At 37.8% G+C, this 16,486-nt stretch overlaps 1 protein-coding gene across 4 annotated transcripts in view; it reads left to right on the top strand.

Moving 5' to 3' along the window:
• The window catches only part of MBD5 (methyl-CpG binding domain protein 5), a 459,774-nt gene that overhangs the window by 391,967 nt on the left and 51,321 nt on the right, over nucleotides 1–16,486 (top strand). For all 4 annotated transcript variants that reach the window (XM_055123313.1, XM_055123194.1, XM_055123379.1 and 1 more), the window contains exons 7-9: nucleotides 1,482–1,584; nucleotides 2,859–3,039; nucleotides 9,654–11,789. In XM_055123313.1, coding sequence (XP_054979288.1) covers nucleotides 1,482–1,584; nucleotides 2,859–3,039; nucleotides 9,654–11,789 — 2,420 coding nt within the window. The remainder of the gene's footprint in view (nucleotides 1–1,481; nucleotides 1,585–2,858; nucleotides 3,040–9,653; nucleotides 11,790–16,486) is intronic.

The following is a 16,486-nucleotide window of genomic DNA, read 5'->3' as shown; positions in this document are numbered from 1 at the left end:
CTGAAAAGGCAACCTTAGACAGTTTGTTTTCTATTGCTGATTATGAATAGCATATGATGTTTTGGAATCCTGAAATTTTAATAATTAAATCTAGAGGGATTTCTGCCAAAAGCCGCTGGGTTCCGAGTTTCGCTTGTGTGTCTCTGGGATCATGGCCTTTAAACAGCTTGATCAGTAGCCAGAGGGACCAGTCCGTTCTTTGGTGATTCTTTTTTTACCAAAAGGATTTTAAAAAACCTCTAAGAATATTTACTGCTCCGGCTGCTAGGATGGAACTTAGATCTGTTATGTGGGAATTGTTAGTCTTTGCATATCATTTGAAAAAATTGTTAGTCTAAATAAATTATTAAATTGACAAAACAATTTTAACTGAAATTTTCTACAAACATGTCTCTTATGTCTGTAAATAATAAATTTCATTTTAAAGATGCTTCATATGTAAATGCAAAACTACTACCTGTAATTTTGTAAAAACAGAATTAACCCTTCCCCAGTCGCCTAGCAGGACTGTAATTGTTTGTTTACAAAATGTAGAGTATTGTTTCTAGGTAGATTTGAAGGAAGACTTCAGTACAGGTGTTGGCAAACAGTCATAGAATATATCATTGAATGGGTTTACATAACAATTTTCAATGCATGATATGCATTTAAGTTATAAAATCAATACATTAATCCTAAGGCCCTAATATGTGCATTCCCCATTTTAAAATAGCAAAGATCCATCTTGTAACCTGAATTAGTACTAACCTATTGACTTAAACCTGATTGTTATTCACATAACATAGTCACTTTTTCACCCCAAGATTAGCAGCACTAGTCAAAGAGCACGGCCCAAATGCCAGCCAGCCCTGCAGGCACCCATGTGCACCTAAAGTCCTATTTCAGCACTCCTCCTCCTTCCTCACACCTGCTTGGCTTCTCTCTCCTTCTCAGTAGAGTTTGGCTCTCAAATGGAATTTGGGCACATTTATACATCTTCGGAGAAACATATGGACACAGAAGGAAGAGAAACTTCTTGTTTTGTAGAAATGCCTTGGTTCTAGGTTGCAAGATTCCAGGGAAGAATTTGCTAGCTCCAGCTTTTATAGGCTTAATTGCTTTCTGGTTTGCCCTCCAACATGTTTCTAAATTTTATGTCTTCAAACAACTTTTAAAGTAGAACTGGCTTAGAATAATGATTGATTTTCTTCCTTCTGGCCTTACGAATTCTATTTTTTAATGAAGAGAACTTTCCCCATCTTTAATTCCATCTTGGTGTACTAAGTCTTGGTTGAACTACTAATTCTTGGTTAAAATCTGTGATTTAATAAGTAACATAACATTGGCAAATAAAACACCTTTTCTTAGTGGAAAAATATCCTGTGAAGGACAGTAAAACTATAAATTATCTGTTTTTTAAATATATTTATATATATGTATATATATATATAATATGTACTGATGGTTTTTTTCCTGATTTTTTTTTTTAACTATTTTTACAGTCCCAGTGGGTCTTTGTTATCTTGCTTGGAGCAGGTTAAAACATACCTGCTTACTGATGGAACTTGCAAGTGTGGCTTGGAATGTCCTCTTATTCTTCCCAAGGTAACCATTCACAAAAACTCTATCAGCAGTTTATTATTTTTCAGGTGTTTCGAATGTTTGCTTTTCTCATTTGGCATTTCATTTTTATATTACTTCTCCAATCAAATGCATTTTAAAAGTCTTTAATTAAATATATTTTGCATGAATTTTGGAATACTTAAAGATTGTGGAAAATAATTCAAATCTCTGAGTAATTTTCAAAGGTCACAAACCTATATTTATATTAAATATTTCATTAAAACTCATTTGTACCTTTTTATTAGAGCTGTTTCCATGCTCGTTACTTGAGAGTGCAATGCTATCTTTCTATTATAATCTCAATCTGCAGTGGTATTTTTAGTACTGGTATTGATAAATCTGCTGTAAATATTTCTGAAGTCACAAAACCGAACTCTTATAGCTAAAATGTGTTACTGTTTTACTCCTTTACAAGATAAAACATAGATTTGTTTTAAATCATAGAGTATTATTTATTAGTGAATTAGGTTCTTGTTCTATTATAGCATTGCTCATTGAGTGGGCACCAGTAACGTCTCTCATTGAGAGACTTATTGTTACTGTTTTTGGCGTATCTAATACACACGGGTAGCTTGCCAGGCTCTGCCATGCAGGCTCTATACTCTTGGTAGCTTGCCGGGCTCTCCGAGAGGGGCAAAGGAATCGAACACCGGTTGGCCACATGAAAGGCGAAAGCCCAACCGCTATGCTATCACTCCAGCCCATTATAGCATTAATTTTAGAATTAAAATTTATTAAAAACCTCTTCCCTTTTAGTTAATGTCTCCTCATTAAAAAGTATATTTTACAAAGCTCACAAGTTTATATAGTAAAAAATATTTTTGAAAAAGAGTAAAAAGATTTTTGCAAGTCATTAAAAAAGTATTATTGACATAATAATAAAATAAACTAAAGAAAAAGTTAACATGTAGAAATGTCAGTGTTTAAGAGGCCTAATTAAATTTTTTTAAATGTCATATTATATGTAAAATTGGAAGCATTATCATATTATGCATATGTATGTGTATGTGCACATATTCATATATGCCTTGGCTAGCTTAGAATTAGGAAAATTTTCATGACTTACATTGCCACTAGAAGCCATAAGTTCAGCAGAGTGTTTATTAAGGTATATAATTGTTTTTCTTAAATTCAAAAGCTTGACAAGGTTTGTTGAGATTTATGACCTAGTCTATACAGGTTCTTTTGAAGCAAGGGGATCTTTTTATTCAGTGTTTATACGGACCTGATCTAAACAAAGACTATGCTTTTTCCAGGTGTTTAACTTTGATCCTGGGGCTGCTGTGAAACAGAGAACAGCAGAAGATGTTAAAGCAGATGAAGATGTCACAAAGCTATGCATACATAAAAGGAAAATCATTGCAGTGGCCACACTTCACAAGAGCATGGAAGCCCCACATCCTTCTCTGGTGCTCACCAGTCCCGGAGGAGGAACAAGTATGTAGTAGGAGGAAGGGTACAGGAATCTTATTCCCCTCCACCACTCCTGGAGAAGGAATCACTAGAAATGCGTTGCCGAGTGTGTTTTGAGTTCACTTTCTATAAATGCACAGTGCTTTTCAAGTCATAGGTGTTTTAGCATCTTACTACTAATAGCAGATTAGCCTTAAAGAGTTCCCTGAAGTTGTCTCTCAAACTGTTCAAATCACCCAGTTTAACAAAAAGAATAAGTACTAATTAGCACAGGCACTACAACTGCTATGCAAGCGTGTAGAACTGTACTAATAAAAGACAAAGCGCTGTCCGTTTTTAGGAAATGTAGCCTTTTTCCTAAGTCTAAATTGGAATGTGTGATATCAAGTCCACAAATATAACTAGCAAGATTGTCAAGAACTAGCTTTGTTATTCTTCCTGTCATTTAAATAGCTATTTATTGACGCCTACTAACAGAAATCCCTTTGCCAGGATTTTTCTATCACACACACACTTCCATTTTTTTAAACTTTTAAACATGCAAAAAAAAAATTGAATAACAGTCCATTTAATACCCACATAACCTTACCTAGATTTTCCAATTAACATTTTGTTACAAAAGCTACAGATACTGTGACAGTTCACCGTTACATATTTTGCCACACGGATAGTCTTCTGCACATATCATAGTCCGATTATCACATTCAAGAAGTTTAACATTAATATAATAGTATTATCTAACTTGCAGTGCATATGCAAATTCTCTAATTTCCTACTGCTTTTTTAAAAACCTAGTCCCTTTTATAAATCCAGGAATGAAAAGACTATGCACTGCAGTTAGTTATTACATATCTTGAATCTGCATTCATTCTCTAGTCTTTTTAAAATTTTTCATGATAAGGACTTTTTCAAAAAATAAAAATAATTTTTAGCAAATATTCCTCAATTTGGATTTGCTCAATGTTAATATTCAGGATAAACACATTTTGAGAGCCATGCTACATACGTGCTGTTATGTCCACATAGGAAGACACATAATGTCAGTTTGTCTCATGTTGATGACATTAAGTTGGATTGCTTAAAGTTATATCTGTCCTTTCTCTCTTTTATTACAGTATCTTTTCCCTTATTGATAAATAATTTATGAAATTGTACTTGGGACTGAGCAACTTCCCTTTTTGTGAGGGCTCGAGCATGCGCTTCCTCCAAAAGCTTTATAATCGACTTAACACTTCAGTAAGAAATTCAGTATAAAACATTGCTAAGTGCCAAAGCTTGACATTAAAAAGGATAGGTATTATAGTTCTGAAGATCTTAGAAATATGAGTTAATGTAGCCTGTAATGGTCAGAAGGGGCTTTTAGGCAGAACTCAGATTTTTTCTTTAATTGTTTTGAGGTAGTAGCCATACCCACTGATGCTGATAGGGACCAGCAGAGCTGGGGATGGGTCCTGGGCTTTGCACTTGTGTACGTGTGTGTGTGTGTGTGTGTGTGTGTGTGTGTGCGCACACGCACTCTAGCCCTTTGTCTCTCCCAAACCCCAGAACTCAGATTTGAACCAACCTTCAGAAAGCTGTGGGATTTGGATATACAGGAGAGAAATAAGAAAATTCTTGTCCCAAAGGAGTAGAACAAAACTAAAGTTCATGTGGAAAATAATCTAACTTGAGTTGAAAATTCAGCATGTGTGAAGTGAACTGGGGCCCAGTGATTGACACAAAGAACAGTTCTGGCATCATACTGGTGGTTAAAGAACACTTAGAACTTATGTGAAGAGGCAGGAGTGAGGCAGTATGGCAGTTAGTAGCAGAGAGCTCCTTTATGATAACTCTCTAACCTTTCAGTGTTAACGGGAGTGATCAGAAAAATTCACTTCATTAAGCTTTGTAATAAAAAAGTCTTTTATGGGGGCTGGAGCAATAGCACAGCAGATAGGGCATTTGCCTTGCACATGGCCAACCCGGGTTCTATTCCCAGCATCCCACATGGTCCCCCGAGCACCGCCAGGAGTAATTCCTGAGTGTAGAGCCAGGAGTGTGACCCCTGTGCATCACAAAAAAAAACAAACAAAAAAAAATCTTTCATGGGTTTATTTATTGGGAGGAGATCTTCCAAGCAGTTCTCAGGAGGCCTGAAGCCAGCAGTTCTCAGCTAATGGGCCAAGGATGCTTTCATGCCTGGGCCCTCCAGTAACTCTTGGTAACTCTTGGAGAAAATTCCCACTGGTGGTGGGGGATGGCCCCAGTGGTGTTTAGGGGACCATGTGGTAGGGAATGGAACCAAGGTCAGCTGCCTACACGGTACGCACCTTAACCCTACACTGTCTTTATCTCCAAGCTACTCTTTTTTTCTTTCTGGTTTTTTTGGGGGTTGTTTTTGTTTTTTTGCTTTTTTTGAGTCACATTCGATAATGCTCAGGAATCACTCATGGTGTGGCTGGGAACCTTATGTAAGGCCAGGGATTGAAGCAGAGTCAGCACATTCCGGGAAAGCACCCAAGCCCTGTATTCCCTGTCCCCTCCCCCACCCCGACACATTTTTTAAAATAATTTATTTTTTAATTGGTGAGTCACAGTGAGGGTACAGTTACAGATTCACACATTTTCGTGCTTGTTTTTCCCTCATGCAATGTTCAAGAGCCCATCCCTCCACCAGTGTTCATTCTCCACCACTTATGAACCCAGTATCCCTCCCACTCCCCTATCCCATCCCCCCCACCCCACCCCACCTCTGTGGCAGAGCATTCCAATTTGTTCTCTCTCTCTCCTTTTGGGTGTTGTGGTTTGCAATAGGGGTATTGAGTGGCCATCATGTTCAGTCTCTAGTCTATGTTCAGTGCCCGACACATTTTTAAAATGAAAATATATAATAACAATTTGGACACAATAGTAGTAAATCATATAAAACATCCCATTTCCTACCACCTTGATGTAGCTGGGTCTTTATTTTTACAAAATACCTTGTAAGTTTGTTTGCAAGTACCCCTATCTGCTGCTATTGGCCTGTCACATATCAAAAACATTTTCATCTCTTTCAGAGTCAAATTTGTTCCCTTTTAAATGGTTTAAAAAGAATCATGTTCTAGATTCTTTGTCCTAGCCTACAAAACACAAGAGTTTTCATTATAGACAGTAAAGGTAAATACTGGGGGAAAAATACAGGTATAGGAAGTATAACTCTACCCCCTTTCAAAATGATATCTTTTGTTGCATTGATTATACTCTTAAGAACTTTATTTTGGGTTTTCAGGCCACTCCACAGGGTGCTTGGGAGCTGCTCCTGGTTCTGTGCTTAGGGGTTGCTCCTTCCAGATCACCAATCGTGCAGGAACTGAAGTCAGGTCACTCAGATACAAAGCATGTGCTCGGCCCATTGGACCATCTCTCTGGCCCTGTTTTACGAATTCTATACATATTTTAATTTTCTAATTTTAAATTGTGTCATAAAGTTGAAATTGAAGTGATTAAAATTAAGACTCAGCAGCTTTTACCCTTTTTAAATTTTACATACATAAACATAATTCATTTCTGTTTATTCCTTTCAAAAGCCTACATGAATATACATGAAACACTTCATGAGTGACTGGTTTTTACACTAGCAAGTTTTGTGATACTTTGGTTCCTAACTGTAACGTAACAATGGCATGATTTTAGTTTGGATATTTTAGTAGCCGTGTTACTTTTTAAGCGGTAGTATTTCCTCCAAGGAAGAGAGTAATCCTTTCTAAGCCACAACTATTTCTGTATAAATATTTTTTAAAAGACACAAGGCAAACATTTAGTTACTGATGAGAACATATTCAATTCCATAATAATGCTAGTGGTGTGAATAGAGACAACTTTGTTCTCACTGGTGAGAACAAAGTCAAGCATAGTGTCCCAAATAGTTCTCATAAATTATTTCTTTAATTAAAAATCTAATAAAAGAATAGCATCTACTAGAATTGGAGCAAGAGTAGAGAGGGTAAGGCACTTGTCTTACACATGGCTGACCCAGGTTCAATTCCCAGCATCCCATACGGTACCCTGAGCACCTCCAGGAATAATTACTGAGTGCAGAGCCAGAATAACCCCTGGGCTTTGCCAGGTGAGTGACCCAAAAACGGGATAAGAAATAACATCTATTGAGTTTATCTTTTATACTCATATCATCAATTCTCAACTTTTTATATTCTATATCCAGAAAGCTATTAAAGAACCTCTACTATACTAGAATATTTTCCAAGAAAAATATATGCTCACTACAGTCTCACACTTCTTCAATCTACTTTACCTTGAATTCCATGTATACCAGTTTGAGAACCACTGTCTTAGATATGGTTATGATATGCTTTGAACTGTAGACTACCTAGCAGGTAGGAGAAGTGTTTTTACCTTGAATATACAATTGTTTGTTTTAGTAAATATACTTCCTACAGTAAATGAATCTAATTATACATGATATGTTATAAATCTCAGAACAGGAATGGTAAATAAGAGTATGAATGGTACGACTCTTCTCTTCTGGCTCTTCAATAAATTCATTAGTGCTTTCTCACCCACATACTTTTCACACAGCTTTCTAAATAGCCAGCACCAGTTGGTGGGGATTGGCATATGCCACTAATTTTATTTGCCGTCCCTACTTTAGAAGGCACAATTTTATAAAATAGTTAAATATCCTTAGGGGCTAAAAAATTTAATTTAGAATTCTGATGTGACAGCGTAAAAATTCTTTATGATGAGCCACCTTGCCTTTGGAACTTGTATTCTGTCTGATCTCCAGAAGAACTGAAGGTATTCCAAAAGCCTGAATGGAATTTAATGCATTCTGTAAAAAGAGAATATTCTATTGGAACCACCACTGAAGAGTTTAGTGCTCAGGTTAAATTTCACATAAGAATTCTAACCTAGTAGAACTGTAATGTTTTGCCTAAGTTAGTTGACTAAGGCTGGCTTAATAATAATGTCTTGATCAAGGGAAAAATAATTCTAGTGTAGTAATGTCACAGACTTAATGTGAAGTTAATCATGATTGCATGATTAGACTGCATTTACTTCTGTTATTACTTTCATTATAAAATATTCAGAATTCCATTCATTAGGTTCACAAAAATTAGGACTCTTACTCTGACAGCAAAAATATTGGGATAAGAAAGAATTTCTGTAGCTATCCCAAGGGGGTTTCAGTAAGGTACCAGAAGCATTTATAAGGTATTACTTTTCCTTATACTTTTTTATATTTATATTCCTTACACTTTCTATATTTTACTCGGCATACAGGAGCTTTAACGATTTTTAAAGCATTAAATACCTTTGAGTGGGTAGGGTAATTATCTTGCATGCAGCTGGCCCCTGTTCAATCCCCAGCACCTCATATTGACCTCCAAGACAGCGGGAGTGATCTCTGGGTACAGAGCCAGGAGAAAGCCCTGAGCACTTCTGGGTGTGGCTCAAACACAAACTCCCCAGAATTTTACAACTTCCAGCTGCTTCACATCCAAACTCCCTGTGACTGGACTAACTGCGCACCAGCCCTTAACCCTCTTTCTGCTTAGCACTGAATTTCTTTCCCCTGATCGTTATACTTAACAGTTCATTAACAAAACATTGTTAATTGCCCCTGTACAGGCTCAGCACAGGCCCTTACATTTTATGAACTTAATCACCTTGTTGATTCCATTGTAACACACTTATTCCACCTCCCACCCATTTAAATCTGCACAAATCATTTTATTTTCACCATGATTAATACTTACTATTGTCTTACTTCGCCCCTCTCGGAAAGCCCGGCAAGCTATCGAGATTATCCCACCCACATCACAGAGCCTGACAAGCTCCCCGTGGCATATTTGATATGCCAAAAAATAGTAACAAATCACACAATGGAGACATTACTGGTGCCCGCTCGAGCAAATCAATGAGCAATGGGATGACAGTGATACAGTGATCCCAAGGAGGTTTCAGTAAGGTACCAAAAGCGTTTATAAGATACTACTTTTCCAGTGAAAGTCGAACTGTCGATAAATTATTCATGAAAAATATGCCACTCAGGTTATAATTTTCTATTGTTACCGCTTTTTTTTTCCAAAAATCAAATATAAGATAGTAACATTATTATCATCTCTATCTGGGCTGACAATCTTGATTTTCCTGAATGTTAAATATTATTAGAATGACTAATGCCACCACATACTGTGCTGGTTCAGCTGTCCATGTTTTCTTAACAGATAAGAGGCAAATAAGCATGACGCGCACTTGCTAAGAACCTTTAGTCAGATAAGGGAAAGCACTGTACATCTTTTAATCAAATTTTAAAGTAGAACTTTTTTTTTTTTTAACTTTTGGCTACACCTCATGTGCTGGGACTCCCACTCGTGGTGGTGCTCTGGGGAACACGTGATTCTGGGGCGTGAACCTGGGCCTCCTGCTTGCACAGCCTGTGGTCCCACCCTTTGAAGTGCTTCACCGACCCAGCACTGTTTTTCTTTTACTTCTATTAAATCAAGCACAGTTTCTGCAGGAGAGTTTCTATTTCCAAGAACATTCATGTTCTTTTTTTCCTTCCTTCCTTCCCCCAACCCTAACCCACAACACAAAAGAATTGAGACTAATGGGAATTTTATTTGTTTGTTTGTCTCGTTCCTCTTTCGCACCAGATGCAACTCCAGTGGTACCTTCACGGGCAGCAACTCCGAGATCCATACGAAATAAGTCGCATGAAGGAATTACAAATTCTGTAATGCCTGAATGTAAGAATCCTTTCAAGTTAATGATGGGGTCCTCCAATGCCATGGGAAGGCTGTATGTGCAAGAACTGCCTGGAAGCCAGCAACAAGAACTCCACCCTGTCTACCCCCGGCAGAGATTGGGCAGCAGTGAACATGGACAGAAATCTCCATTCCGTGGCAATCACGGAGGCCTGCCCAGCCCAGCATCGTCAGGTTCTCAGATCTATGGAGACGGCTCGATCTCTCCAAGGACTGACCCACTTGGAAGTCCTGATGTTTTCACGAGAAACAATCCTGGCTTTCACGGAGCGCCCAACTCCAGCCCCATTCACCTGAATAGGACTCCTCTCTCTCCCCCGTCAGTAATGCTACATGGTTCTCCTCTACAGTCGTCCTGTGCCATGGCTGGAAGGACTAATATACCTCTGTCCCCAACCTTGACTACAAAGAGTCCAGTAATGAAAAAACCAATGTGTAATTTTTCAGCCAGTATGGAAGTACCACGAGCAATGTTCCACCACAAACCACCCCAAGGCCCACCTCCCCCCCCTCCGCCTTCCTGTGCTCTTCAGAAAAAGCCATTAACATCTGAGAAAGATCCACTTGGCATTCTCGACCCTATTCCCAGTAAACCGGTGAATCAGAACCCTGTTATCATTAATCCCACCAGTTTCCATGCAAATGTCCACTCTCAGGTACCTGTGATGAATGTAAGCATGCCTCCTGCTGTTGTTCCTCTGCCAAGTAATCTCCCTTTGCCAACGGTAAAACCCGGTCACATGAATCACGGGAGTCATGTACAAAGAGTTCCGCATTCAGCTTCAACCTCCCTGTCCCCTTCCCCGGTGACTTCCCCCGTGCACATGATGGGGACTGGAATTGGAAGGATTGAGGCATCGCCCCAAAGATCACGCTCATCCTCCACCTCATCAGATCACGGAAATTTCATGATGCCACCTCTCGGACCCCAGGCCACTTGTAGTGGTATTAAGGTTCCGCCCAGGTCACCAAGGTCCACAATAGGGTCCCCAAGGCCATCAATGCCATCAAGCCCATCAACCAAGTCTGATGGACATCATCAGTACAAGGATCTCCCTAACCCATTAATTGCTGGAATGAGTAATGTACTGAATACCCCAAGCAGTGCAGCCTTTTCCACTGCGACTGCAGGAAGTGGTTCTGTCAAGAGTCAGCCTGGTTTGCTGGGGATGCCTTTAAATCAGATCTTGAACCAGCACAATGCTGCCTCCTTTCCAGCAAGTAGTTTACTCTCAGCAGCAGCCAAAGCACAGCTAGCAAATCAAAACAAACTTGCTGGTAGTAACAGCAGCAACAGTAGCAACTCTGGAGCTGTTGCTGGCAGTGGCAACACTGAAGGACATAGCACTTTAAATACCATGTTCCCTCCTACTGCCAACATGCTTCTCCCAACAGGTGAAGGGCAAAGTGGTCGCGCGGCCCTCAGAGATAAGCTGATGTCTCAGCAAAAAGACTCATTGCGGAAAAGAAAACAGCCACCTACCACAGTGTTGAGTTTGCTCAGACAGTCGCAAGTGGAGAGTTCTGCAGTTCCCAAACCTGGGCCTGACCTGCTAAGGAAGCAGGGTCAGGGCTCATTTCCCATCAGTTCAATGTCTCAGTTACTACAGTCTATGAGTTGTCAAAGCTCTCACTTGAGTAGCAATAGTACCCCGGGTTGTGGGGGCGCAAATACTGCTTTGCCTTGCTCTGCTAACCAGCTGCATTTTACAGATCCCAGTATGAACTCCGGTGTTCTTCAGAATCCACTGACACAGAACATACCTTTAAGAGGGGAAGCCGTGCACTGCCACAATGCAAACACTAACTTTGTTCACAGTAACAGTCCAGTCCCAAACCACCATCTTGCAGGTCTAATAAATCAGATTCAGGCTAGCGGGAACTGTGGGATGCTCAGTGAGTCGGGCATGGCTTTAGGAAATTCATTACATCCCAATCCACCTCAGTCAAGAATCTCAACGTCCTCTACTCCAGTGATACCAAACAGCATTGTTAGCAGCTATAATCAAACAAGTTCTGAAGCAGGTATGGTTTTATTAGAAAAAAGTACCCAAAGGTACTAAACTTTTCTACTTTTTTAAAATTTGTACCAAAATATTTATTATGATAAGAAATGATCCTTCCTCCCATGTGAAATTCTCATCATTTCTTACGTATTTATACTTTTATTTACAGAGTGCTAGGGAAGAAAAAAAAAAACCAGCCATGGGGATTCCATGTGTTTCCGTTATTTGTTGTCCATCTGTGTCATTTTGAATATTGTTCGACTTCCATTTGGTGATCTAACCACTGGACTCTAAACTCCATAAGAAGCCATAGAAGGCAAGGGTCCTGGCTTGTGAGGCATGTACTCAGTATATGTCAATACAAAAGCCGTTTCCCCTGCCTTTTGTTTATATTCAGGTAAATGAAGCTCACCTTGGAAAAATCCCCAAAAGCAAAATACATGGATTTTGTTGTTGTTGTTCTTGCTGCTGACCAGAAATAGGTGAATGGATAGGAAACAGTTACTAGAAGTTGTATGAAGTAGAAGGCTGTCTTCTAATGTGTTTTCTTATCCTAGTTTGCTATCTTATTATTTGTTTGAGAAAAATTTTAATGGATATTGGCTACTCACTTTTTTTAAAAGGTAATAATATAAGTTTTCTAATAAAAAGGCTTGAAAACCCGATTTCTAGAATTTTTGATCTCAAAACTTTATAATTCTCTTTTAGAACTAAGCCAATATTTTTGCCATTGACATAAATGTTTGAACCCAGTTTATTGTATCTCTTCATCCACTATTAATGAGAGACAAATTTATTTAAAAGTAGACACATTAGAACTATGTGTTGTGCAATAGAGTCCTCAAGACATTGTTATTTTTTAAAACTGTAAAGAAGCACTAAAGAAGTAATTCATTGAGACATCAGAAAAGTTGGCCATAAAAATATTAGTAAGAATACCTAAAACCCAACCCTAATGATTTGAGAGATTTGCAGGAAACGACAGGGAAGAAATAAAAGATAATTGTAAAGACATTATTTAGATAGGAAACCAGTGGCTACAAAAACCAGTTTGCTACTGGAAATGGCAAAACTGCTGAGGCTTTCAACAATAAGCTATTGTGTCTGCATGTGGAGTGTATACATCATCATGTTGGAAAAGTAGTATAACCGTCATGCATTTGTTACTGAGAGCAAGCTCAAGTATTTTCTCCTGGTGCCACTATTTAAGTCTTCCATCCTCCACCATTTGTATTCTGTGTTACGTTTTGATGTCAGTACTTTCATAGAGAACTATTCTTCATTACCTCTTGTTTTAAAAGAATATAGGGTAAAGAATGTAATTGAAACGATCAGTGCCTTCTTGATATTCTCAGTCCAAGTAGTCTTATGAAACTGTTCCTTGTCCTGTTTAACAGGATCCTTATTCCAAAGGGGCTTCCAACTTTCAGTGACTCATTCCTTTTAAGATAATTTTAGATAAAGCCACACAAATGAAAATTGATCTTATGCATTTAGCAGATTAAAGTTACATAAAATCAGTAACTTTATTTAAATACACCATATTTAGTAAGCATACACTTCAAACATTTACATAAGACACTTTTTACTCTCCTTTTACATCTTTCAATTTTGGTACCCTTTACCTCAACCTACTTTGTTTTAGGTCTAAGTTCATATTACAAGTTGTATGTATTTTATTAATGATGTATTTCAATCCATAATGGAAAAGACCAACATTTATTTATATTCTTGTTTCTTTCTGATTGTCAACATTAGACCTATTTTATATAATCCTGGACATGTATTTTCTTATTCCATACATCTCTGTAAAACCTCAAATCTGGATTTCCAGTACTGAAAGTGTCAAAACACATAGGTTGAAAATTTATTAATTCTCACACATAAATAGTTAAAAAGGGGATAAGAATAAATGTCTAGTAATGATATGGATGTGACTGATTGTGTATAAGCTAACATATGCTTGATTAAAATCTAGGTCAGTAAGAATTTAAATATTAAATCTAATAAAATTAAATTCTAGTTAATGTATATAAATCTGATGTGTAGCTGGTTATGAAAATGGGTAAATTTCCTAATTAGTGTTACTCTTGATGAGCTGCAAATTGAAGAGGTCTCTAAGATCCCATGTGATTTTGTTTTGTTCTTTGTTTTATCTTTATGTCTTTGTTTTGTTTGCGGTTTTAAAATATTTTTTATAGATGTTTCTTTTTGTTTGGTTTGAGTGTCAGAACCCAGGGGCTCCCACTAGGATGTACGTGCTCTACCACTGAGCCACGTCCCTGGTCCCAAGTTTCTTTTGACACACAATGAACTATGTATCACATAACTATATTTGATGCACAGTTGAGTGAACTATCACTATAACTGCTTAGCCTAAACATTTATTTATACTGACATTTATTCATCTATTAAATTAACTGCCAAAATGTCATTCAGTGAAAAGGCATGAGACAGTCACAGCTAGCCCTGTAAATTTAGCTCCATATTCCTAGTATGTCCATAATACGTTTCTCAAACATTTTATTCCTAAAATGCTGCTTACAGCTACCTTTGAGTAACCTGTTAGGTGCCACTAGTGATTTGCCTGTAATATTTCTTCTTTGTGCAATTTCCCAAGTGTAAGTATTACAGTCCCCAAGCCACAGCCTAGTAAGTAAACTGAGACTTAGAGGATTTAATTTTCTGCCTACAGTCATACATAAATGCTTTAGGATTCGAACTCAGGTTTATCTGATTCTAAAATAACATTTTCTTCCCAACCACGTCAAAAACACCAGGAAATGGTTAAAATAACTTAAAGTGAATTAAAGCATATTGATACATCTTAGAAACCATCTTATTAACATTTGATGAACTTTCAGATAAAAAGCTGTTACCATTGCCACCTTCTCTCTTTGAACTGTGATACTGAAATAATATACAATTAGAATATTTATATCCATGCAGATGAAAAGGGTCAGTCACATTCAGCAAACTTTGTTTCAATGAATTGGTGTCACTTAACACAGATTTTTTAAAAAAAGAACGAAAAAAAAAGAATGAGTTTCCTAGTGTGGAAAAGATCAGGTGGCCTTTATAGGAGGCAGCTGTGCAGATGCTAGACACTCCTTTCAAGGAATAGGAGCACGGCGTGGGTACCCACAGGGAACATGGACCCACTCCACTCGGTGGGAGAGAACTCAAGTGACCTGCTCAAACCAGTGCCTTTTTCCCCACTCTTCTTATCAGCAAGTAAAAATTGCCACATTAGCACATCAATCACAAAGTCCCTGGCTCTGAAAATGCTTACTGCAGTTGGTAGTAGAGCTTCAAAAACTTCTTTTAAAGACAGCTTTCTCTGTCATAAGCAAGCCAAATATTGATTTTTAGGCCTGTATGTGAATACTATAAGAAATTTAAATTTTATTACACCTCAAGTTGGGAATTGGAAGCAAAGACTGTAAAAAATAAAATCAGATTCAAAGGATGAAATGTTTAGAATACATTTTTTAAACTTAAGACTCTACAAGACTCTAATTCTATTTGGTATTTTGAAATTGCCTTTCCACTAAAGCTGTCTAAACACTTGGCATCGTAGGGCTCACAGGTTTCTGTTAGCTTTTTGGATATAAAATTACAAGTGAAGTTTAATATTCCCAGTAACAAATTTAGACACTGACCAGTAGGATATTTGGTGACATTCCTCAAGTTGTAAAAAGCCAAGCTCTGATGGATCTGTCAATCGAACCCCAAAGTTCCTGATTCTCAGTTCATGCACTCAAACTACTAAATGCAGGTATGGTCTGAACTCATCAGCAGTTCACATAAAGCCATTTTCAACTTACAAGGAGAGACAAGTTTCAACACTTAAGTGCTTGCTACACACATCCTGTGGTATTTTAGGGAGGGAACCACACTCAGGTGTTGTGGCCTGGTAAGCTTCCTCAGACCTTAGCCTTCTTGAGCCTGTTGGCCATAGAACATAACACACAGGCCAGAAACCTGGGCCTCTCCAGGGCTCGCCACCTGTCACTGGCCACATTGCAACCCATCCCTTCTGCTGCCCGGTAGTTTTCCCACAATCTTCAGAAACAAGAAGATTGATTCTACTCTGCTAGTGGAATCATTGAACCTTATCTTCCTCCAGTAAGACAGTTGTGGAACTTTTTTACTTCAAGATGTTTTTCTAGTCTCTTTTTCTTAATAAAAACATGATAAGTCAGTTCTCCTAGACATATGAACCTAGAGTCCTCTGAGGGCGGTGAAAGCTGAGTTTGTGCCAGGAGGAAAAGTACTCTAAACATCTCTTTACCTTAATTCTTAATGATACATGTTGACTAACAAGAATATAAATATACTTACCAATAAAAATATGCTCATGAATATGTATTTTTTTAACTCTAGAAAGAGTTTTCTTTCAGCACAAAAATGCATTTGGTTGAAGCTCAGTATAGCCATTGATATGGTAGGTATAAGAAAGTGAAATAGACCACAAAAAACATTTTGGGTAAAAAAAACACAAAGTTTTGAGTTGCTTTAAAAATGTATGTATTTTCAGATGTGCCAATAAAAAAAATAAGATGAGTGGAATTTGCAGCTCTCTAAATTAAAGTTACAGATGTAGAAAGATTACAGATTAAAAGTGTTTCAGGGTGAAATACACATCTTTATGAACTAGCTGTTTCAACATATGGCAAATTTATAAATAATTTTCTAGTCTTCTATGTATTTAGG

This window comes from Sorex araneus, chromosome 1 (assembly GCF_027595985.1).
Source record: "Sorex araneus isolate mSorAra2 chromosome 1, mSorAra2.pri, whole genome shotgun sequence".
Classification (NCBI taxonomy): domain Eukaryota; kingdom Metazoa; phylum Chordata; class Mammalia; order Eulipotyphla; family Soricidae; genus Sorex; species Sorex araneus.
Note: the sequence above shows the minus strand (reverse complement) of the source record. Positions and strands in the feature narration are given on the sequence as shown.